A 22,997-nucleotide genomic window follows, 5' to 3' on the forward strand; every position below is an offset into this window, starting at 1 on the left:
TCTTTCCTAGAAAGTATGGAGCCTTCCATGACAACATTCCAGTCATGTGAGCTGTTCCACCACATCTCCATAATAGCAATCAGATCATGGCCCTGTGAACACTCATAGATCTCTAATTCTTCCTGTCTATTCCCCATTCTACGTGCATTGGTATACAGACACTTCACAGAAGTACTCGAGCATGTGGGTTTCTCATGAGGGGTGCAGAACAATCCACTACAGCTATGTGTACCTTTGAGGTGCTTGCCCTTTGGTTTTCATCTTGGGAGGCCACTAAGAAACGTTTGTCACTGCTCTGATTGTTCTGGCATGTCTCCCACTTAGATGCGACTGTGTGAGCTTCACCACACCAGACCCCACCACCCAAGCTCATCAGTTTAGAGCTTGCTTCACCTCACCCCTCCATGTTTGGTGTCTCATCCCATAGCATGTCACAAGCCCTATTACATCCTCCTCTCCCATCATATCTAGTTTAAAGCACTGTCACTGAGCCCTGCTAGCTTGTGTGCAAAGACCTTCTTCCCCTTATGTGTAAGGTGAACTTAATCTGATGCCAGTAAACCCAGTGCCATGTAGGCCATTCCATTATCAAAAAAGCCAAAATTGTGGCAGTGACACCAAACATGGAGCCATGTGTTAACAGAGTGCACTCATCTGTTTCTTCTAATGTCACTGCCCATGACTGGAAGAAGAGAGGAGAACACCTGTGCACCTGATTCCCTCACCAACTGTCCCAATGTCTTGAAGTCTCTTTTAATTGCCCTTGGATTACAAGTCACAACCTCATCAACACCTACGTGAAAAACCAGTAATGGGTAGTAGCCCAAGGGCCGTACCAGGCTAGGAAGTTTCCTGGCAATACTGAAGAACATTTATTTAAAAATCGATATTAAAGGAAACATACAGAAGGTATATGTACAAAGAGGGACAGTTAAAAACCCAAGAAAGATGTTAGATTTTTCAAATACAGCTGTGAATGTGACAAAGAATTACTTTTCTGAAAAGACTTTTCTAAAACATTACAATTAAAGCCTCAATACAAACCTGCTGCTTTCTCAGCACATGCATCAGCCAGTCACACTTGGCAGCTAGATAAGATGTCTTCCATCAGTCTCTTGTAGACCCATGCATCACCTTTAAGCCGTTGTCGCCTGATACCCACTACTTCAGGTTTACCAAGTTGACACACTTCTAACTCAAACTCCATAGTTACTTTGCCAAAATCTGACCGTGTTTGACATTTCAGGGTGTAACTGTATGAAACAAAGGAAAAAGGGAATAATCATTGAACTGTTTGATGTTTGCTTTGAAATGCGATTTTGAATTAATAAAAGCACTTCATAAAAATTATCCAATTGCTATCGCGAATACTGGGAAATAACCAAGAATTTAGTGAACTGAGAGCTTTGAGTACATTAGTCCCAGAACACTATTGTTACGTCCAAGTTCCAACACATAGCACCAACGTTCTATCCAGCCACAGGAACCACTGCTAGCCACAGACCCACATTCTCGGAGTGCAGAGCTGGAAGAATGGAGATGTTCCCACATTTTTCCTAGACAAGACCACCCTCCTCTCTGTGGAGACCTTGTTGCTGAGAGGCAGGTTACAGCTCAGCTGGTGTGAAGAGTGGAAAAACGGAATGTGAAGTTTAAATCATTATACTGGGAGAAGGTGCTGCTGCGCTATTCAGTATCCTTCCAGATTTTGCTCTTGGAAATGCATCAGTGGTTATGCTTATCATTTAAATATTCAAGAACTTTAGAAAATGCATATTCATAAGCGAGCACAACATTTCCTTCATGCATTAGGAAGTTAGGAAACAGACATTAAGCTTTGATCAGAACTAGGAATCAATCCTACTCTTGGTACCTTAGTCTAAGTTAGTAAATCCTACAAATGAAAATAATCCATGCAAACGTGTGTGTATTCTGTGTAGCTTTTAAAATGCTGATCTCTTGGCTAAATGCTAATGTCTTTTAACTGCCAATAACAAGGGTTAAAAGGTATCCACATTATCTCCCAAAATGGTCTGATTTGGTCATACGGCTGTACCCTAACAAACCTTTTGTATTTGTAATTTCACAAGAGACAGTCAAAATTCACATCAGATCTCTAAGAGTGACCTCACTATTATTGGTTCATATCTGTCAGTCAGAGAGCTCTATTAGAGCTCAAATAACATTGTTTTGCATTGGGTAGACAAGTTTTACTGCACACATTCATTTAGTGTTCTGTACACTTTCTATAATACTATTGTATTTTACAATGTGGGGCTGAGAAAGTAAGTTTAAATACTTCACTTTATCAAGGATTAGAGTACTGACCATTTAGACAAATACAAGTTGAAGTAATAATATTTTACACTTACCCCTTCTGAACATATTCCACATGCTTCTTTGAAAGAATGGTGATTATTTCATTCAACATTTGATCTGGATTTCGTAGCTGAGTGGTGGTAACATTATAGTGTGCCTAAAAGTAGACAGTTCATTTAAAAAAACAGAGTCAAGGACCAAAAAAATCTAGAACTGAAGACATTATGAAAAGTTTCCATAAAGAAAGCTTTTGAACAGCTAACCATAGTAATAAATGCTTCAACTTCTCAAAATTATCATAATTAAGACATTGTAGTAGCAACAGGAACACTGAACAACAACTGCTGAACAATTAATATCAAAGCACGTATGAACTATAATCCATCATAAAATCCAAACTAGCAGTGATGAGCCAGGGCAGCACAGACACTATTAAAAGTCTTGAATGTAGCCAGAGGCAATTCTGGGAGGACCACAGAAGACGGCCACACAGCCTCCTGCACACCCCACCACTGGGACAGCGTCTTGTCTGGCCAAGACCGAGCACCTCCAATATCAAGGAACAGCGATGGCGCCATGCAGCTTTTCTAGGACTAAAGCACCACCATATTAAAAAAAAAATTAAAAGGGTAACTTACTACTCGTAAGTTTACTATTATAGGGTTTTTCTATCACATCTAATGCTTCATTTAACAGACTTGTCCAATGAGTGACTTATTGAACAATTTTAAGACACCCATATGTAATGAGAGAAATTCTATGCCAGCTGTAACATGCTGCAAATGCTCTATCTAATATGAAGTCACAGAAGCAGATAAGAAGATAAGATCATAAAATAGCTTCAGAAATAAACATAGGTTGAAGATGCAAACTCAGAGTAAAAGTTTCTGGTTCTTACAGTTTGCATTCAGCCTAAAATGTATACAACTCCCAACCATAACTTCTGTAACACTGTGAAATACAATTCTATCTACCTCTACTGTTCTCCAATGTCCCTAGACACGCATCAGTAACTTTGCATATACTATTGTCAAGGGAAACCAATGCAGAATGATAAAAGATTTTAGAGACAGAAGATCTAGCTTTTGTTTCCAGTTGCTCAGGTTCCCGAATTATTTGCACAATCTGGACTCCTGTTTGATGAGTTGGTCAGGTTTATAGCCCAATATGTGTCCCGAACTGGTAAGACTGCCAGCTTGTGTCTGACAAATGCCTCTTGGAAAAGCCTTCAGCTGGAATACAGTAGCTGAATTCCATTTCCACAGGCTACTAAACACAAAATGGTCCTTTGCATGGCTCTCAATGTATAGTAGGTGTCCCAACAGCTGCAACTCCAGGAGCCAGGCAGTTGAAGGTACACATAACGTATTTCTGTGGAACTGTTTATGCCCCCATAAAAGCCTTGCCACCTTCATGTTAATAATGTTTTTCAAACATGTAATCTACAGATGCAAGTATAAATGCCTCCTTGTAGAACTTTTGAAGTATGTTAGTTGCTTTTGAGTGGTGTATAAAATTCTGTTCGCTACACTAGTATTATGCCAATGCCATTTGATGTGTATTCTACAAAACTATTACTAACCTCATGAGTCAAATTTGGTACATAATTATTAATGCAATTTCAAAGTGCTCTGTGCAATGTACTATCTGAGGAACTGCTTTTTCTATGATTACTTAAAGAAGAATAAGTAGCCAACTGGCTCAGACACAGTGACATCAAAACTTTAAAAACCAAAATTACACCAACAGTGTCAGAAATTCTTTCACGAGGTGTAGTTATTTAGGCTTTATGTCTAACCTCAGCTTCTCTTGAGATGTAAAGACATGGAACAGATATATCACTTGCGAAACTAGAGAAACCTAAGCCAGAAATGTTATCAAAATTAATTGCTAGCTTTCACACTAAAAAAAAAAAAATCTCTTTACAAATAACATGAGTAAAAACTTTCAGTTAGGATACATAATAAAAAGCAATGGCCAAACTCCTCCCTTGATCTGCTGGTGACTTGCCTGAGCCAACTAACACAACATCTCTTGGCACTATGTGGGACATAATCACGTTAATGCATCTCTGTTAAGAGAAACTGCACTTTACTGTGGAACACAGACAAGTCAGATCACAAAAGTTTCACAAGACCATTTCTAAAGGTCTTGGATGCTTTCAGGAATTGTACTTTTCATGTAAGATTTGTCCAGCAACCATACCTTAAGTTTCCGTGGACAATCTCTAGCGGAGCGTTTCTTTTTGCTTGGAGTAAGCATTGTGATAACTTTATCTAGGCCTCTTTCAAGACTTCCAAATATTTTGGCTTTTCTCTTCTTTTGGCCGCTATCCACATGAGCTAGGTTGAGATCTAATTCCACTGAATGACACCTGTTACATAAACAAATTAATCAGTAATTTTTCCTCAGTGTTTAGAAATCGGTTATTTCAGATATGTCACTAAAATATTACCAGACCCGACAGAATGAAGAAAACCAAAGCAAGCGCAGTGTATTATAAGAGTTTATGTCTGAAAAATCGCTTGAAATTTAAAGCCAGGGATGTATACAGAAACTGCAGCCCTCTGGAGAACTGAAATAAGAAGGAATTTACGTTATGGAAAATAGGAATATATTCTGAAGATAATTGAGTTACATAGTTTTAAAACGTCTCTGCCTTCAGTGCTTTCTAGTGAATGTAGAAAGAAGTTTTAGGAAGGTTCATAACAAGATAATGGAAATAACAGCTTGTTGTTGTAAAAAAGCTTCCTAGGCAGTACATGGATTAAAGTAGTCCTGCTCTAAGTCAGAATTGTACATAAATAACTATACATTTACCTTCTTTCAGGAAGAACCTCAGCTGGTGTCAATTCATCTGTGTTTGTTGGGTCTGTGGGTTTCTTAATTGGGGTGACTGTAGTGAACGGGGTCTCTGAAAGAAGCATCCAAGCCAAAGCAAGTATGTTTTTGCAATTAAAAAAGAATTCTCAGCAAGGATTTCTCATTATTAGTAATTTATTTTTGAAACCAGACGCCTTTTCTATCTGAGGTCTGTGTATTCAAAATGATAAAATATGTTTTTAATATAATAACAATATTACCCCTACTCTACAAATAAAAACTGTGACTGATTTCCCCAGGGCTCTACAAGTCAAGCCTTAGAGCAACCAGTGCAGTTCAGCATTAGAAATTTGGAAAGGGAGGGGATTAGAATTGCTTTCTTACTCTTCCACTGATCCCAGAGTAAATACCGAGAAATTCACTGTGTCATACAGTTGCATTCTTCACCAAGCCATTTCCCTTACATAGAGGGTGTGTTTGTATAGCCACGTTTAACAACACACACTATATAACAGCCTAAATAGTTCTACTACCCACACATTGCCAGAGTTCTGCAGAGCAAGGTTTTGAAATGTGCAGAAGCAAACACCAAGTGAAACAGTCAACAAATGAGTTGTTACAATTGAATCCAATTTGGAAGTTTCAGTTCTGTACAGAATTGCACCTGGCCCCAGACAATGATGATCTTGAAATTTCCAGTGCATACTTCCATTTTTCTGTATCTAAGGCGGCATTACTACTACCTTTCCTGAATCAAAGATGTTTCAATGAAACAAAGAATTAGCTTTTAATTGTTTAATCTTCAGAAATATCTAACCAAAATGAGATGAAATGGTGTTTCTCTGTTTTGCATTTCAGAAGGAGTACCTACTTCTGCTTTTTAAATTTTCTATGAAGTCAAATTTCACTTGTTACCACACACTATCTTCAGACAAAAATCAAACTCAAACAATTAGTCTTCATAGTCCACATCCTTAAATGAAGCCTAATGAACCTAATGAAATTCAACAAAAGCAAGTGTAGGGTGCTGCACCTGGGGACGAACAACTCCAGGCACCAGTACAGTTGGGGTTGACCTGCTGGAAAGCAGCTCTGTGGAGACGGACCTGGGAGTTCTGATGGACAACAGGTTGAGCATGAGCCATTGATGTGCCCTTGTGGCCAAGAAGGCCAATGGTGCCTGGGGTGCATTATGAAGAGTGTGACCAGCAGGTCGAGCGAAGTTGTTCCTCCCGCTCTGCTCTGCCCTGGTGAGGCCCCATCTGGAGTTACTGGATCCAGTTCCGGGCTCCCCAGTTCAAGAAGGACAAGGAATCACTGGAGAGAGTCCAGCACAGGAACACAAAGATGCTGAGGGGTCTGGAGCATCTTTGTGATGAGGAGAGACTGAGAGAGCTGGGGCTGTTGAGCTGGAGAAGAGAAGCTGAGAGGGATCTGATCAATGGGATCAATATCTCAGGGTGGGTGTCAGAGGATGGACCAGACTCTGTTCAGTGGTGCCCAACGCCAGGGTGAGGGCCAACGGGCACAGACTGAAACAAAGGAGGGTCCATCTGAACGTGAGGAGAAACTTCTTTGCTGGGAGGTGCCAGAGCCTGGACCAGGCTGCCCAGAGCGGGTGTGGAGTCTCCTTCTCTGGAGACATTGAAACCCGCCTGGACCGACCTGTGTGATCTGCTCTGGTGACCCTGTGTTAGCAGGGCTGGGCTGGGGGATCTACAGAGGTCCCTTCCAATTCAAACCACTCTGTGATTCTGTGAAGTCCTTCACAAAAGATGCGAGTAAACAGCAGTGTGTCCAAGATCCTTTATAACTTGAATGAGCCTGCAAAGACCTGCTGTTTCTGAACAATGTTCCTTAGCATCTGTAAGAGTCTCCTACTGTAAGAGGTCTTCGGCATTTGAAGGACAGACTTAGCATTTACAGTATGAACACCAAAGCTTTTATATTAATGGATGAAGGGAATGTCAATATACATACAGGATCCATCGTTTTTCGTAACAGGCTGGTCAGGCTGAGGACAGAAAATTCTGGTAATCTGGAAAAGCTGCCATAATTTAAACAGCTTTCTGTGGTTTATCACATAACTGTAAGATTTATACATTGTTAACAGAAGCATTTTCACTGCTATACCGGACTGCTACTGTGAAAACGCTGATATGCTACCATGAGAAATCCAGTTGGATCTCTTAGAAGAGGTGATAAAAGCAGACTTGACTAAAAGTATACTTTTATATTCACTCAAAATAAAAACAGTGTGTAGAGGAAGTTGTGTTCTCAGCCTTCACGGACAAGTGGAACCAGATGCAAGTTTTAGGAAAACGGCACTTGGCTCTGTGACAGAGTGTGTCAAAAGGCATGCATGTGTGATATGGTAAGGAGCAACAACTTCTGTAGTTAACATACAAGTAACATGGCCTGATGTATGGTCAGGTCTCTTGCAGCACCTTACTATATGTACTAGAAGAACCAAGCTGGTGACCATGGCAAAAATTAAAGTCTTCCAGAATCAGGTGTGTTGAATACACAACTATTATGTTCATATATGAATTTACAATAATTCCTAAGTAATACATATATTTTAAGTTTTCATTAGTTACATTCAACATACCTTTGATGGCAGGTGCCTGAAAGGGTATGGTTTGTACTTGCGTCTCCATCTGACTCTTTGCAAAAGGAGTCTTTGGAGCAGGAAGCACAAAGAGCATTTCATTTCTTAAAGCTGACTCTGTACCAGCATTCTCTTTGTTTTTGTGCTTCTTTGGTGCCACTTTTCCTGTCACTGGAGTTGACAGTGTGAATTCGGTAGCATCCAGTTGAGCATCATGCCTCAAATGCTACGAGACATGTAACAAAAGAAAAAAAGACATCCTTTGCTGTATTCTGATCACATTCAGGAATGTTATAGACAAGTAAATTCTAAAAATCAAGGCAGGTTCAAAATACCATGCAATCCTTGTCTATTCAGTGAAACAGTTAAAAACTCTTCAGTCCTTCTGATTTCTTCTATAACCTCCTAATAAACATCTTAAGTTATCTGCTATTTATTTGTTCTTCCAAATTTTTCAGTTTGCACATTTGGGACTATTCCCTACCAGGTCATCTAAACACATCTAAGAATTTTCATTTGGTTTGATTGTATAGTTTTAATTATACAATCATTACGGTTGGAAGATACCCTCAAGATCATAGTCCAACCATAACCTAACTCAAGCACTATCCCATGTCCCTGAGAACCTCATCTCCATCTGTTCAACCCCTCCAGGGATGGTGACTCCACCACTCCCCTAGGCAGCCCGTTCCAATGCCCGACAGCCCTTTCTGGGAAGAAATTTTTCCCAAGATCCAAACTGAACCTCCCCTGGTGCAACTTGTGGCCATTTCCTGTCATCCTGTTGCTTACTGTTTGGGAGAAGTAGCAAGAGGAAATGCCTCTTTACATTTTCTTGTCCAATACAAACAGGATGAACTTCTTCAAAGACTTGTCCAGCTCTAGGCTAGCTCCAAGATCTTTGCTGTACCTTATGGTTTTCTCATCAGTTTTAAAATCCTCATTGCCTCATTTACTCATTTCCTATATGCTGTTTTTATGTAAACCAAATGTCAAAGCTCAAGTTCTCAAATGAATCATGGCCTACAGCTAGAGGAAGCCACTATTTATGTTCAGCTATATATTTAAAACATTTCTTTACTCAGTTTGTAACTCCCCTTGGCCAGGGTCCACCAAATGTTTAAATATGTGATAAGATTTATGTATAATGAAAATAAGATTTTAAAAAATTTAGTATTTTTTTAAAGGAACTAGCATTTATTCTTCAAAGACCTGTTTTGTTCTGTGACCATTCAGAATAAGTTCTTCTAACGGAGATTCTTCAAAGAGTGAAGCTGTATCAGAAAATTCCATGGATCCAAATGCATGCGGTACTTCACTGCAGTCAGGCACATCTTCATATGTCATAGTTTTTTCAGACTGAAAAGAAAGATTCAACTGAGATGCTATTGCATGTCGTGCGCTTCGCAAGGAAGATTTAATCAGAAAAGTGTCACTGCAATCTAAATCTTACTTCTTCCCAAGTTCCTAATTATGGTTAACAGCTAATGGAAGTTTCCATGCTGGTGACCTACATTTTATAATATGACTTTAATATTGTCACTGTGATTTGTCATTTGTATTGAAAGCAGAAGTGAAATTATTCTCAAAGCACCATTACAAAGTCATCTTTCATAACCTGTGTCAAGAAGAGAAGCAACTCACAAAAAATACCTGACTTTGATTTCAAGACTTGGACCACAAGCTCTTGCTACCAGAAGCTAAATAATAAGCTGGAAAGAACCAAAGAAAATAATGCAGTAAAGGGGGCTGGATAAATGTAATCACATTATATGCAAAACACATGATTATGGAATCTGCAACAGTACTTGGACTAGCATTCAGAAGCCTTCGTGGAATTGCTAGCCTCCAAAAAGTTGTTCTGAAATCACAGGATTCATAACTTCAGCCAAGATTACAAACCTTCATGATTCATGCCACATACAATCAGATGTATGTTACAGTATACTTAGATTCTAACACCTTTTGTTATTTTCAGAAAACTCCTCCCAAGGACTTATTTCATACCACTTCAGTGAAATTGCATGCATTTATTTTAAATTATGTGTCCTCAGCTGGTATAGATACCATTTTAGGAAGCTGTGTTCTGCTAGCAGGTAAGTTTCTCTTGACCTGTGATCAAGTACATTGCAATGATCGGATCTGTCGTTACTACTGTAATAGAAACAGAGCTCCCCATTATGCAAGCAGACCAACTATGATGACTTACTAAAAAGCCCTTACCAGAGGGCTGCCAGCTAGAGCTGACAAGCTAACATCCCACTATTGTACGTGAAATCACATTCCATTACAGTATGAATGCCTGAATAGGATTCCTTGGCTACTGTGTTCCAGACAAAATTCATGCCATGGTGAATTTTTTTGAACATATTTCTACATCAAACTCCTTCAAATAAGGCAGTATTATGTACAAGCTTATGCCACCAAATTCAGAAACTGGCTAAGTTAAAGGTTCTGTTTGCTTGGTTGTCTTCACATTAGAGAAGCTCTAGCCAGAGAACTTTGCTAGTTAGGTATTTCAGCAAATTCAGTTGATATTCACTCAGTATCTACATGCAGATAAGTTAAATGTGTCCTGAGCACTGTAGAAAGACTAATTCATTGTTGTGTTGTGTAGGCATGGTTTTCACAATCAACTGTGAAGGTATAATGCATGTGGTAGATAGCAGCATTAGCCAGATCAGTTTACCTAGGACACCACTACAGATGAAGTATAACAACTTGACAGCATCAGAGCTATTAAACCTAGAGAACCTTCACCTTAAAAATCACCTGACTGTAGAAGACTAAGGCCCCATGATCACAGAAATCACATTATGCATATTCAGCAACACTTACGATTCATGACCTGTTATGCAGCACTGATAACTCTGGAATTCTCATCTGCGTTTCAAAGCCATTTATAAGTGAACTGAAATTATTTACATGCAACTGAGTCAGATGTTTAAGGAAGTATTTATTCCGAGTGCTTTTCTCTATGCAGAGAAGAACATATTCAGACGGCTAGCTGACAATGTTACGTAATTGTCTATAGTTTAAGGGGGAATGTCTAACAGGAAGTCTGCAATTTTACTGAATGCTTTTGAGTTTGTCCAATATACAAGAATATCACCAACATCACATATAGCTGCAAATTATATATGATATTGCAAGCAGTTTAGCAACTTTGGACAAGTTCTGAATTGCCCTATTTGTACTCCTCTATCAACCACAGGAACAGAAATTACCATAAAATATACAAAACCATTCAAGAATTCAGTTCATCAGGAAAATATCAACAATGTCTTTCCTTTACTCAAACAGAATTCTGTCTGGGATTGCGTTTCAAAGGGAAACAGACGAGGAAGGAATAGGTCTCTCCACTTTGACCATCAGCTCATGAAATGTCCATGTCATCTCAAAGTAGGTTGCCCAGATGACACGCCAGGATACTTCAGAAGACTTTCCTTACTAAGGTATGCTAAATGCAACTAGCAATGTACAAAAATATTCAGAGACTATTTGTGAAAGAGTGCAGCAAGAAGATAGGTATCACAGAGGAAAAACCGGAATGATCACATAGGCCAGAAAATGGGCAATTTTAGTCCATTTCTATGAGTAGCCTAGGGGAGATACACTGCAGTACTGATAATGTGCCATGTCCTCCCAGATAGTTATTCTGGTAATGCCAATTCCTAGGAGCAGACCAGCTTGCTAAAACATGCTGATGAGGAGACTGAACTATTTAATGACCAAGACTTTGCCTGACTGCACACGTGTTCTCTTACTCATGTTTAGGGCACCAGTCCATCTTCCCAGGCAGAACTTTGGTAATGCAGAGCAGCATTTTAATCAGTTTGTTGTCCTGTTGAATTCAAAAAACTTACCTCTAGGACTACTGATTGTTTTGTACTGACATGCCCTCTTAGAGATGGAACCCTTAAGCGAGCACGCTTGCCACGAGCCTTCTTGGACTGAAGCAAGAGATATGTTGCTGACATTTGGTCATATTTCCACTGGGGGGAAAAAAAAAAAAAAAGCAGTATTTTAATCTCCTTATTAGAAACATTTTAAGTATAAAGCAAGCTCAGCCTTCTGAAAACTTCTGCGTTTTTACAAGTTTTTTTAGCTGATGTGAATCCTTATTGTTTGATCACCTAAGTGTAGTTTCAGACTTCAGCTGATCCACACTATGTGTTTGAGATCAAGAAACAGACTATGGTTATTGTTCTTTGCAAGTTAGGTTGTAGTATGCTCACTACAGTGAAAACTAATGCTGCGGCCAGAATCTATCTACTGAAGTGAATGGCAAAGCTATTCACTCAGTTTAGCCAATATTTCCAACAAAGTCTCAATTTTTTTTTTAACTCTCCCCCCATTCTTCCCCCACGAGTGGAACAAACTTTTTGCATAATTTTCAGGAACTCTGCTTGTGTGAGGAACATTGGCACAATGCTTGACAGCTTTGCAGCATATTACAATTAGTTTAAATTAGCTATAAACGATTAGAAGTCCTCCACAGAATCATAGAAGAGACCCTTGAGATCATCAAGTCCAACTGTTAACCCAACACTGTCAATAAACCATGTGAACCTCATCTTTATGTCTTTTGAGCCCTTCCAGGGATGGTGACTCCACCACTGCCCTGGGCAGCCTGTTCCAATGCCCAACAGCCCTTTGGGGAAGAAATTGTTCCCAAGATCCAACCTCAACCTCCCCTGGCACAACCTGAGGCCATTTCGTCTTGTCCTGGTGCTTGTTCCTTGGGAGCAGAGCCCGATCCCCCTGGCTCCAACCTTCTTTCAGGCAGTTCAGAGATCAGAAGGCCTCCCCTCAGGTCCTGTCCTCCAGGCTGAACTCCCCAGGTCCCTCAGCCGCTCCCATCACACTTGTGCTCCAGCCCGTTCTCCAGCTCTGTTCCCTTCCCTTAACTCGCTGCAGCACCTCAAGGGCTTTCTTGGCGTGAGGGGCCCAAAACTGACCCCAGGATTCGAGGGCACATGCTGGTTCATGCTCAGCCACTGTCACCAACAGCCCCAGATCCTTTTCCACCAGGCACTTTGCAGCCACTCTTCTGAGCCTGTAGTGTTCATGGGGTTGTTGTGACTCAAGTGCAGGACCTGGCACTTGGTCTTGTTGAACCTCAGACAATTGGCCTCAGCCCAACAATCCAGCTGCTCCAGATCCCTCTGTAGAACCTTCCTACCTGCAGCAGATCAACACTCCCACCCAACTTGGTGTCATTTGCAGACTTACTGTGGGTGCACTCGATCCCCTCATCTAGATCCTTCATAAAGATATTTAATGGAACTGGCCTTAATACTGAGCCCTGGGGAACACGACTTATGACTTTACTAAAGTCCAGGTGGACAATATCCACAGCCTTTCCCTCATCCACTAAGTGGGTGAACTTGTTGTAGAAGCAGATCAGGTTGGTCAAGCAGGACCTGCCTTTCATAAATCCATGCTGACTGGGCCTGATGGCTTGGTTGTCCTGTATGTGCCATGTGATGGCACTCAGGATGATCTGCTCCATGAACTTCCCCCACATTGGGGTCATACTGACAGACGTGTAATTCCCCAGATCCTCCTTCCAGCCCTTCTTGTAGATGGGTGTCACACTTGCAAAATTCCAGTCAACCGGGATGTCCCCACTTAGCCAGGACTGCTCATAAATAGTTAACGTGACTTGGTGATCACCTCCGACAGCTCCATCGGTACCACTGGGTGGATCCCACCCAATCCCATAGACTTGTGTGTAAGTGGTGTAGCAGGTCACCAACCATTTCCCTTTGGATTATGGGGCTTCATTCTGCTCCCTGTCCCTGTCTTCTGGCTCAGGGGGCTGTGTGCTGGAGCTCGGCTGGTCTTACTATTGAAGACTGAGGCAATTAAATATTAGGAAAAATGCCACGAATCTATGTGGACTTTTCCCCTTGTAGACAGATTATTCACATTATTACCTATAACTGAAGAACAAGTAGCATTAACTCCACAAATCCATCTTAAGTATCACATACATTTTAAAAGTCTGTTTCTACAAGTTATGTGGAAACCTTAACACTTTTTTCCAAAGGAAAGAACTATGTCACTGCTGCCATGTACAAAGAAGCAAAAAATTCAGTTTCAAGGGAGAATTTTCAGATTCAAGTTAAACCTGGAGTACACGTCATGTTTTAAGTCCCTTCTACAGCTTGCAATGTCATTGCTAACATTCGTACAATTCTTCTAGAGGTAGTCAGTTAAACTTCTGTCATTTGTCTTCAAAAGTGACTAAACATATTAACTTTTTTCAAAAAACAAGAATAGTAACCCCAAAAAATGTATTTTATAGTCCAACTGGTTGGTGCTATTGAACCATTTCAAAGCAAAGATTTAATGCAGCAAATGGCATCTGTTGCTAAACTACAAATTTCTGAATGTCCATTTTGACTTTAAGAGATTCAGAAGGATTTTTCCATGGTGAAACTGACCACAAGGTTTATGAAACACCACAAGCACAATTAAGGAAGGAAAAAAAAAATGAACTTCAAAACTGTAGCTACGGATAGATTCTGGAGTTCTGAAAGCGCTCCTTAATTCTGAAAAGTATTAAAAATTTCATATTTAAGAATAAATGAGCATTAGCCTGTTTATTAACAGTTTATTAAATTTAAATTAATTTAAACTAAGTTTATTTACATCATTTCTATGTTTAATTACCATGAATTAATGATATATACTACTTACCTCTGATATTAATTCCGATATACTCTCCTTGCTCTGTTTATGAAACACTGAAAGCTCCGTTACACAGTCTTCATCAAGATGTCCCAGCTGCAAGAACATGATAGATATTTGAAGCATAAGGCTTTCAATTAGTCTCATAATCCATATGTTACTGTGCCACTGTCATGAAGCCCAGTGGCCTGGTTTTAGACCTTGTATTTTCAATAGTTAGCATCATACCTAAACACGGAACAGACTGAAAAACTCGTACAAGTTCATCAACTTCACAGTCTGGCCCTCCCCTTGGCAAGAAGCTGTGAATTCAAATAAGAAAGCCTGACAGCAGGTGAGGTTTTTACTAGAATGGATGCTGCACTTTCATATCTGCTTAAATATTCAAAGCTACTAGACATGTACATTTTTCTAGAGCCAGTCAGAACTGATGCTGCCAGGGCAGTAAAGCTATAAAGATATCTGGAGAAACAGTGGCATCCAGTGGGCAAAGGCAGGCATTGCCTGCAAACATGCAGGAACTTCTCACTACTTGTGGCTGACAGATTTTTTTCCCCCTCTCTGCATTACCTTCATCTCCAACACAAGTAAAAAATGACAGAGACACAGCTCGAACGTACTTTCAATGAGGTAACATTTTTATTCAAGCTATCAATTTTCAGTGAGGACTAGATACAGATAAACCATAATGATGTTTAACATGCTCTCCAGAACATTTGCATTTTGCAACTTTAGTAAAGTATTTACCAAGCAGTCTGAAGAAACAACTGCTCATTCATACACAGAAATACTTCATGTTTTGATGAGAAGTCAGTTATTTTGCAAATTATGCACCAGCTGCAGAATACAACAAAAACACATTTGAAATTCCTCAAGAGAAATCAGGAGAAAGTAATAATGTTTGGACAGAAAGAAGAATCAGGAAAGAACCATCTTTGAAGTTCATCTTTGGAGAAATGTCTTCACACCCTCATGCTGTGAGGACAGTAGTAAGCCCAGAAAGATTACATTATATACTGTAGTATTCATCTGACAAGCATACTTACTGGGTATTTACTTTGCCACTGAACAGCATCAGCATAACCTTGCAGGAGCCAAGGGTGCCTTAATAGATGTTTAACTGTAATTCGCTTCTTTGGGTCCACCTGGTGAGCAATAAAAAAAAAAATCAAGCTGATACTTAAATCATGGAGAAGAAATGAAGAAATATTTGGTCTTCTAATCAGAATTTTAGAGAGGCTAGAAGCTCAAATGGAAATGGATACTGCCTCATAGCTTCACCAAAAGGAAGGTCAAACACATGAGCTATGAAAAGCATATATAGAACCTACAGTTACTATAAGTGTTCCAGGAATATTAAGCATTGGCTAGATCGCTTAGATGTAGCCCAAATGCATGTTCAGTCTGTTTAACTTGGTTGAAAGAACAGCTTTTATTCATATAGCACAATTAAGAACAACCAATTGCAGGCTGCCTGAAGACTTGGTTTCATCATTAAGCAAAGTTTAAATATTTCCTATACGAAATCACTCTTCTCAAAGAATTTTCAGCAGAAGGTAATATTAAGCTTTTCTTCAAAATTTTAGAACTAAACTTCTTCAAACACCAAGTGTTTAAGTCTTTCATTATGCAATGTTTTGCCCTATGCAATAGTATTCATAGACCTATTGAACAGAAGCAATACCTTTACCTGCAGCATTTGGTTAAGCAGTAGTGTACTGCTAGGAGAGAGCCACTTTGGAATACTGTATTTTCCTCTCTGCAGAAAAGAAGGCAATTTAGAAAGAACCTTGAACAGCTAGCTCAAAAAGAATTGCTATATTACTCGGATGATGTCTGTGGACAAAAAGGAGGAACAGCAGGCACACACAAACTAAGTTTTAAGAAACACTTCAATAAATTTAATGGTAGTACTAAACCCCAGCTGTATTAGTAAGGAAAACACCATATTTGAATTACTAGCTGCAGTTTCCACCCACTCAGCTTGCATGACATTTCTAACAGTCCACTTTTGCAGCTAAACTGCTCCTTATCCATTGCTTTGTTTTATCATATCAACTTGATAATGATGTTTTAGAAATGCAAACATGTTGGAGCTTCAACAAATTATATTAGCACTTTGAAATGTGAACAATCATGGAAATCACTACGTTTTATACACTAACAATAAATCATCCTCAACATTTAGGTTACATCTAATGATAGAGTTTAGATCTCTACTCATACTGTAGACAGGAAAAAGGCTGCAGATCTAACAGGTAAGTTTCTATCGTATTATTTACTGGTGCTTTTATAATTCTTGATTAGAAGAAAATTGAAAATGGCTTTTAGATTTGAGGTACAACAACAGTAGGCATAAAACAAACCAAATTCACCATCAAGGATTATTTCCTTCTCAACGAAAATGGAGAAAAATAAAAATCAGTAACCAGTCATTGTGAAATAGCATAACTATCAATTTGTCATGGTAGTTTTCTTTCTACAAAGAAGTGCGTCAATAACAAAATGGCTGGCTTGTATGCGACATTTCTAAGTAGAGTATGTATTGCTTTGACATCACAGGTTGAAGAATTTAAGTTACATCTTTACAGACACTACTAATGAGCTATTTATAAGTAGTTTGTAGGCTGTTTTGTAACATAACTTTACTCTGAAACAAACCCAAGTCAAGTAACGCATGTAACCTGCATTTTGTTTGTCCTTTCCAACTCAAGATACTCTGTGATTATGCAAGTAGGACAGTCATAACATTTTAATGGTGACTCACCTGAGTATCAGCACCTTTACAAGATCTCCTTGGATCAGTTAGCCACTGCTTCCTTTTTTTCAAGTTCTTTACAACAACTCAGGCTGAGCTTCCTACAGATCTTCTGTCAAGTTGCTCAAGCCCATCCCAATTCCAGACTAAAATTCCATGCTGTTTGATGAACCAGTCCTGCGCTTTATACAGCTCTGACTTACACACCCCAAACCACTCCCTGTGTGGATCAGCTGTCAGTTGCCTCCTACCAGAGTCCTTGAGCACTCTGGTTTTGGGTTTTTTTTTTTTTAAACATATCAGACTCTGGGTGAGGGAGGGAAAAAGAGGTAAAGGAAGCCAAAGACCTTACCCAACACAGCTACTCCTCACCCCACTCCCTTACTGGAAGCTTTACCAACATAAATTTTATGGCAGCTTGGAAGTGGTTGGTAGGGCTATGTGTGGGATGTGAAACCGCGGCTGTTCAGATGCATCAGGAGGATTTTACAGGGAAACAGAACCATTTACTGAATTCTATTACTTACTGTTTATTCAATGCTTTCCTTTTGATTAGGTTGTCTTATGTTTTCTCCTCATTTTGGAGGAGGAAAGCATGACAGCAAATGCAGAATCCTACTTTTCCTATGACAATAGCTGACATTTAAGAACATTATTTTGGTAAATCAAATGAAATGTTTGCAATCCTATTCCATACTATAAAGTGCAAAGCCAGATAAAGACTCCGAAACAGAAATCCAGCCCACCAGCAAAATAATGCTTCTCCTGAAACTCAATTTCCTACCATGTTATAGAACAGAGCTAGAGTACAGCGAAGACAGACTGAGGATAGAAATAAACCCACAGAAAATATTGACTGGAAAAGTAGCAAAGTGTAACAAAATTCAGCAGATATGCCCTTTTGCCCAAGGCATGGCTGAACAGTTTCTGCCGTCAGAAAAGCAAAGGCCTCTCATAGTGATTACCAATGTCTGTTCCTAGTGTATTCTAGCACCATCAATACCTACCATTATCTTCCTGTAGACAGCCATGACATTGTCATCATCAAAGGGGAGAAAGCCACACAGCAGGGCATACAGCAGTACTCCCATGCTCCAAATATCTGCCTAAAAAATAAAAGCAAGTGGAAGTTCATGACCGTGATCTGTCTAAAATGGCTTACAGACAGGCAATACTGTCCTCTTCGGCAAAGCCCACATAGGTACACCTCACGAAAAGTAGGCTCCTTCATTCTGGACAGAACCCGAATATTTCAAGTGAAAGCACAGAACCCAAATTCAATGTTCGATTCGGTCAAGCTAGAACACCAATATCCTCTCCTTAGACTACTGCTGCATTACTATCAATCTACAAGGATTTCACTGGCAAAAATGAAATCAGACCCAACACGAGGGATTTCTTATGGTAACGTATTACGGACTACAACAGCTGTCAGCACAGTTACAGTCAACTTCAGAGCCCTACTGCTGCTTCTCTCTATAGGCATGACAAAGTACACCTGCTCGTACAACCTCATACTGTAATTCCCACTTGGACCATAAAGAAAAAAGAGGCTTGAAAAGCACTGGTCTTCATGGAAAACAAGACAAACAAACAAAAAAAAAGCAAGCAGGAATAAGAGGCCAAGGGTTAGGGACAGCAGTGCAAAGCCATGTAAAAGGAAAAAAGACTGACTGCAACAGCACAGCAACTTAGGAAGTTTGAGGGGATCGTGACTGTAGCATTTTGGATGACAAAGGCAAACAGCAGCTCCTAGTGTTCTTGATGTGGAATCAAAGCTGGATAAATGCCACCTTTTTTCTTCCCTCAAATTTCACTACACCGTGCAGTATGAAGACAGCAAGTTTTGATACACAAATTTCAAGACAAAGAGAGTCCTGGTAAAGCATACCAGATACCGAGGGTACACAAGAATTTACAACATGAGCTGGATAATAACAAATTGCTACTTGAAAGAACGTGCAGTAGGAGGAAGTTTAAGTTACTGTTTTGTAGGCCACTAAATTATGGAGCAACCAACGGAGATAGCAAAGCACTAGTCAAACTAGCCAGCTACATGATCTCTGGCCCAGAACACCACGTGTGACTCCAGACTGCAACTGTTAAGGCGCCACACAGCTTCTGAGAACTACCTAAGCAATGTTATCCAGCGGCATTCGGAAGAGAAACCAAGTGAGCATATCTGAACCTCATCATCTTTAAATATACAGGGGAAAAAAAAAAACCACACTAACACAAAACTGTGTTACGTACCTCTGAGCCAATATATGCTTTGCCCTGAATCAGCTCTGGTGCTGCATATGCTGGGCTTCCACAGCATGTGTTCAGATGGTAATCAAGGCCACCCTAGAGTAATAAAAAAACCTCAATCATACAGAAGCATTGGCTTTAATACAGCTTAAGTCTTCCAGCAACAACACGTTAGCAGCCTCAGAGGCTTCATTTTCCTCTGCTGTGCATCTACATTCCCCTTTTATTTGGCTTTGGTGTAGTATATGGCTTCACTAGGCAAAAATTGTCTAAGACCATGAGCATCCTATAAATGTGGGGCTCTCAAGCTGGTCATCCATCTGTTATCGTAACAGGCTTTTCTGCAGCTCCTCCTCTGATAAGAATACTTCCCTTTGTGACTGCGAAGAGAGAGGGAATGTGGGAGGAAGTGAACCAAGAGCTACTGGGAATGAGGCTAGCTGGTTATTTGTACCAATATTTAATGCAATAATTTATGAAGAAACACTAAAAATACTTCCTTGTTAACACCATGTTATAACTTTGCCTGAGCTTTGTTCTACACAGCCCAGCATAAGACAATATTATACCACTGAGATGATAGTCTAATAGTTTTGATTGCCTGCAAGATGCTAACTTAAGTAAAATGATCTGAGGACAAGTAACTGTCTTTGGATCAGTAAGACCTTCTTCCTATTAAATTGTTTCTCAACAGCACACACCTCGCACGTTAAGCTGACAAAGGGAAGGGGCTCCTAGAAACCAATCTCAGACTCGGGAAACAACTCAGAAGCATTTGTAAATGTAACTGGAATAAACTATTTGATCAATCCACAATCTCTACATACATGAAAAAAATACATTTGAAAAAAAGACATACATAATTGAAGCTTATTAAGGAAAAACACACACGAACATAAGCTTTATATTATGGGCTTTTATATGTGAGAGCAGGTGCTATACATACAAGGTGATCTCTGCCTTAGATTACAATAAAAGATGAAGTGTAAGAGCAGAAAATGATCTAACGGTCTGGGCATAACACGCAGTTAACTGCCGTCTCACACAGTTAAGGCCTTACCAGGTAACTAGAGATTGGATGACAACTATGCAAACAGTTCAAATTTAGGGTCTTTGGGTCTCAGCGTTGCACTCTGAAGTCAAACATGCATTTTTTTAATCTGTGTGCAGTAGCTGATTCAGCTTTACTCTGTGAAAGCAACTGGTACTCTTACCTTTGGCTTTGCACAAAGTCCAAAATCTATCAGCTTCAAATTATGCTCCTCATCAATCAGCAGATTTTCCTGGTGAAAGAGAAAGTAGTAATGAGCGCTTCCATCACCCAAGTATCTAAGGAACCAAATTTTCTCTCACCTTATTTCTTCTTGTCATTAGCAGCTAGCATTTAGCTAAAGCTCTCCTCTGGAGATTGTGATTGGTTCCTAATGAATATATCCCATATTTCAGATGGGGAATACTAGCTCTTATCTGCTGAGAAGGGCCTGGCGGTGGGGATTTTCTAGACAGCAAGCTGCATGTGAGGCAACAGTGTGCTCTGGCAGAAAAGGTGGCCAGCAACATAATGGACTGTATGGAAAGGAGAACAGCTAGTAGTTTGGAGTAAGTTACTCAAGTTCTCTGTTCAGCACAGCTTGAACAATGCATCTCGCTTCTGCACAGGAAAGACATTAACTGAGGAAAGCTCAGTGGATGGCCACTGGTCTGCTCAGGGGGCTGGAGCACTTGCTTAGTGAGGAGAAGCTGAGGGAGAAATGATTGTTCAGCCTGCAGACAAGAAATCCTAAGTGGAGACCTCAGGGTAGCCTTTTAATGCAGACACCACACATCAAGACATGTTCAGATTGGAAATAAGGAAAAGTGTTTCTCCTCATAGGGACAGTGGAGAGTGGAACAGGCTACCCAGAGATTACACCTCCTCATCTTTGGGAGAAGTCAAATATGTGACTGGATAAAGCCCTAAGAAGCTAGGTCTGACACTGCTTTTGAGCAGGAGGTTCAAGCAAAAGCCTCTAGAATTCACTTCCCACCCAAGCTATGACACGATCCTATGAATCCATCAGCTCTCTAGCCACAAGGCAACTCCTTCCAAAAGGTGCATACAACACTTCCTTTGGGGAAAAATTCTTTGGAGACAGATTTCATGAGCTGTCTAAGAAAACGCTTGTGCACTAAGAATTTGCTTTTCTGAGAAACATCAGGATTTCTAAAAATGCAAATTTCTGACCTCTTCAAGGAGAAATGGACTCAAGTCTTCCATTCTCTAAACCTATGCTTAAACTCTGCAATGACAGAAAAGCCACACGATGAGTCCAGTACCACACATCTCCCCCAACGCCCTCTGTCTAGCCACCACTTGTTTAAAGTATTGGTGTCACATTTTGCTCTGGATGTGAAAACACAACGGTTTGCACAACAGAGTGACACCATAAAGACTCCCTCCAGGTACAAGCCAGAGTAAGTGGGATAATAAAAATGCCTAAGCAACATTCAAAGTCAGATCCATGTCTTCCCTCCACTCCCAACTGGAGTGTATTGTTCTGCTTCTCTTTCAGAGGAAGATCTTTCCTCAGATATAGTCACTGAAGAACATAATAGCAAGCAGAAATAATGCACTTTCAGAAGGTGGTGTTGTGCTCTAAGCACAAGAGAACAGAGAAGGTGTAAGTTACTCTGACCTCTAATGGAGAAATAAAAGTCAGTGTTCATTATTATTTAAGCAAATCTGACTACTATTCAGGCTTACTGGTTTGAGATCCCTGTGGGCATATCCCTGACTGTGAACATATGCAATTGCTGAAACAATCTGACGAAAAAATACACGAGCTTCCTCTTCTGAAAGGCGGTCCTTAGAAATGATGTAGTCAAACAGCTCTCCTCCAGGACAGTACTGCATGAAGACAGAAAAAAGAGAATGCATTTAGAACACAGTAATGAAATCTAAACAACAAGAGCACTGGATGGCAACTAGAGGACACACTTCCCTTTCTTCTGCTTTACCATAGGAGTGCTCAAGTGCCCCAAAGCATGCCCTAGGCCAGCACTGCAGCAGACCGAACATGCAGAGGAATTCAACCCTTGCCTGACCTGTTGCAACAGATACATCACACTAACATCACAGGCGACACAAATTGCTCAGGAGGTGACAACCACACAGGAGGTCCGGGGTCCTGAATATCCTGCTGATGCCATTTTAAAATGACTAAAGTGAAAGGTAGGAATTAAAGTTATTTCAGTTATTGTAAACAGTGAAGAGCACCTTTTACAAGAGAGAATAGAGGATGTATTACCAGCTTCACTTTTAAACTACAGCATCTTGAACACACCGGTCATTGAGATCATTTTTTAACATGGTTTCATTTGAACACTTATCTACCACTACAGCTAAAACCTGGAACTTTTGCCATGGAAGAAACACCACTTCTTACCTCTAAGACCATGAATATTTTCTTGGATGTCTCTATTACATGATACAACCGGCAAATATGCTGGTGACTCAAGTTCTTCATGGCATCAATTTCAATTTTAACACGAGGCAAG

The 22,997-nt window shown here is 40.0% G+C and overlaps 1 protein-coding gene across 1 annotated transcript; it reads right to left on the bottom strand.

The window, feature by feature from the left end:
* Positions 1–1,037: 1,037 nt before the first annotated feature.
* Positions 1,038–22,912, bottom strand: MELK (maternal embryonic leucine zipper kinase). The gene is made up of 15 exons (XM_065657045.1): positions 22,886–22,912; positions 22,204–22,347; positions 20,675–20,743; positions 19,464–19,556; positions 18,218–18,316; positions 16,143–16,211; positions 15,499–15,597; positions 14,462–14,548; positions 11,620–11,748; positions 8,966–9,112; positions 7,754–7,979; positions 5,140–5,233; positions 4,525–4,693; positions 2,373–2,476; positions 1,038–1,253 (listed from the first exon to the last, which is right to left on the bottom strand). Exons 1-15 carry the CDS (start codon positions 22,895–22,897, stop codon positions 1,076–1,078), a joined length of 1,719 nt encoding a protein of 572 aa, XP_065513117.1. The 5' UTR covers positions 22,898–22,912; the 3' UTR covers positions 1,038–1,075.
* Between the last annotated feature and the right edge of the window lie 85 nt (positions 22,913–22,997).

This window comes from Caloenas nicobarica, chromosome Z (assembly GCF_036013445.1).
Source record: "Caloenas nicobarica isolate bCalNic1 chromosome Z, bCalNic1.hap1, whole genome shotgun sequence".
Classification (NCBI taxonomy): domain Eukaryota; kingdom Metazoa; phylum Chordata; class Aves; order Columbiformes; family Columbidae; genus Caloenas; species Caloenas nicobarica.